Source organism: Ammospiza nelsoni, chromosome 19 (assembly GCF_027579445.1).
Source record: "Ammospiza nelsoni isolate bAmmNel1 chromosome 19, bAmmNel1.pri, whole genome shotgun sequence".
NCBI classification, from domain to species: Eukaryota; Metazoa; Chordata; class Aves; order Passeriformes; family Passerellidae; genus Ammospiza; species Ammospiza nelsoni.
Genome location: NC_080651.1, coordinates 3,158,384 through 3,159,678, shown reverse-complemented (window position 1 = coordinate 3,159,678; position 1,295 = coordinate 3,158,384). Strand labels below are relative to the sequence as shown.

Here is a 1,295-nt window from a genome sequence, read left to right as displayed (position 1 = left end):
GAGGCATTGTAGCCAGCTTTTCCAGGAGGCATAGCACTGTACCCTGCCAGGGGATCTGTGCAGGGCAAGGGCTGCTCGGCTCCCTAAGAGCAGAGCTTGTGTTCTACCTACAGAAAATAAGTGCCAAGATAGGCTTGGCACTGCCCTCAGGGGAGCTCACAGCCAACATGGAAAGTATTGAATTCTGAATGGGAGCAGCAGCTGGCTTCCACAGGAAAGGCACTATCCCCATCCTTTGAAAATCCTCGGTGTTTCTGCTCTCCTTGGGGAGGAGGGAACAGCCTTCCAAGGTCATTTGCATGACTGAGGAAGATGTGCCGAGGCTGTGGGGCAGCAGAGCTCAGCCCATTGGGGTGGGATGCCCTGAACAACACTGTGTCCCTGCCAAAATAACTGCACTGGGCACACCCCAAGATTAAACCAAGGCCCCTCATCAGAGCCTGAGAGGATAGCAGCGTCACTGCTGCCGGCTGCCAGTGGGCTGCAAGGCAGCAGCAGAAATGGAAATTGGTCTCTTTATGGCTGGCAGGCAGAACTGTGAGCTCATATCGATGCAGAGCACAGCTCAACACCAAATGATCCCCCGAGCAATGGCGCCACATCAAATAAATCTGAACGTACCTGGGGATCCCACGATCCTTCTGCACACGGGGAGTAAACATAGCAGAGAGGCAGGGGCTGGAGCTGCAGGCAGGGTCCCTCACACCACTGTAGTCCTTTTCCCAGGCAGATCAGCAGGGTTCTCGTAGGCAGAGACGAGCCCCTTTGCCCAGCGAGTGCCAGGGGAGCCCTGCTGCATCACCACCAGCCGGATCGGGGGCTGGCTGTCTGCAGGGACCTCGGGAGCATATTCCTTGCTGGGATCCTTCCCTCTGCAGTCATAGAGCACGCAGGAGATCAGGAAAACCAGAAGCAGAATGACATAGCTAGATACCAGAATGATGAGATTCAAGGTAACGGGGTCAATCTCCAAATAAAAATCCATTTGGACCCATGCTAGAGAGGGCAAACCTGGAGAAAGAAGTTTCATATGCACGAATGAGCAAGTGCTAACTGATCAGAATAGATGTATTGGCTTTGTGGTAAAAATACACTAATCCTCAGGTCTCCTGTAGCAATGGATTTCCCCGAACGGGACGATTAAAGCAGCTCAGTTTAATAACTTAAGCTCCTTCTTTTAATGCCACGTTGCCTACAGTGGCAGAAGCTAAATTTGATTGCTATATTGATAGGAAAACATGCCCCTTGCCCAGGGACCACCTTTTTCCTTGGTGGGCAGGTACCAAACTGGGTTT

General features: G+C 52.3%; 1 protein-coding gene across 1 annotated transcript; it reads right to left on the bottom strand.

The window, feature by feature from the left end:
* Positions 1 to 700: 700 nt before the first annotated feature.
* On the bottom strand, positions 701 to 985 carry SMIM36 (small integral membrane protein 36). The gene has a single exon (XM_059486092.1). It carries the CDS (start codon positions 983 to 985, stop codon positions 701 to 703), a length of 285 nt encoding a protein of 94 aa, XP_059342075.1.
* Positions 986 to 1,295: the final 310 nt, after the last annotated feature.

Excerpts from the sequence above, each read along its gene's own strand:
- SMIM36 (XM_059486092.1), bottom strand. The coding sequence starts at position 985 with ATGGATTTTTATTTGGAGATTGACCCCGTTACCTTGAATCTCATCATT.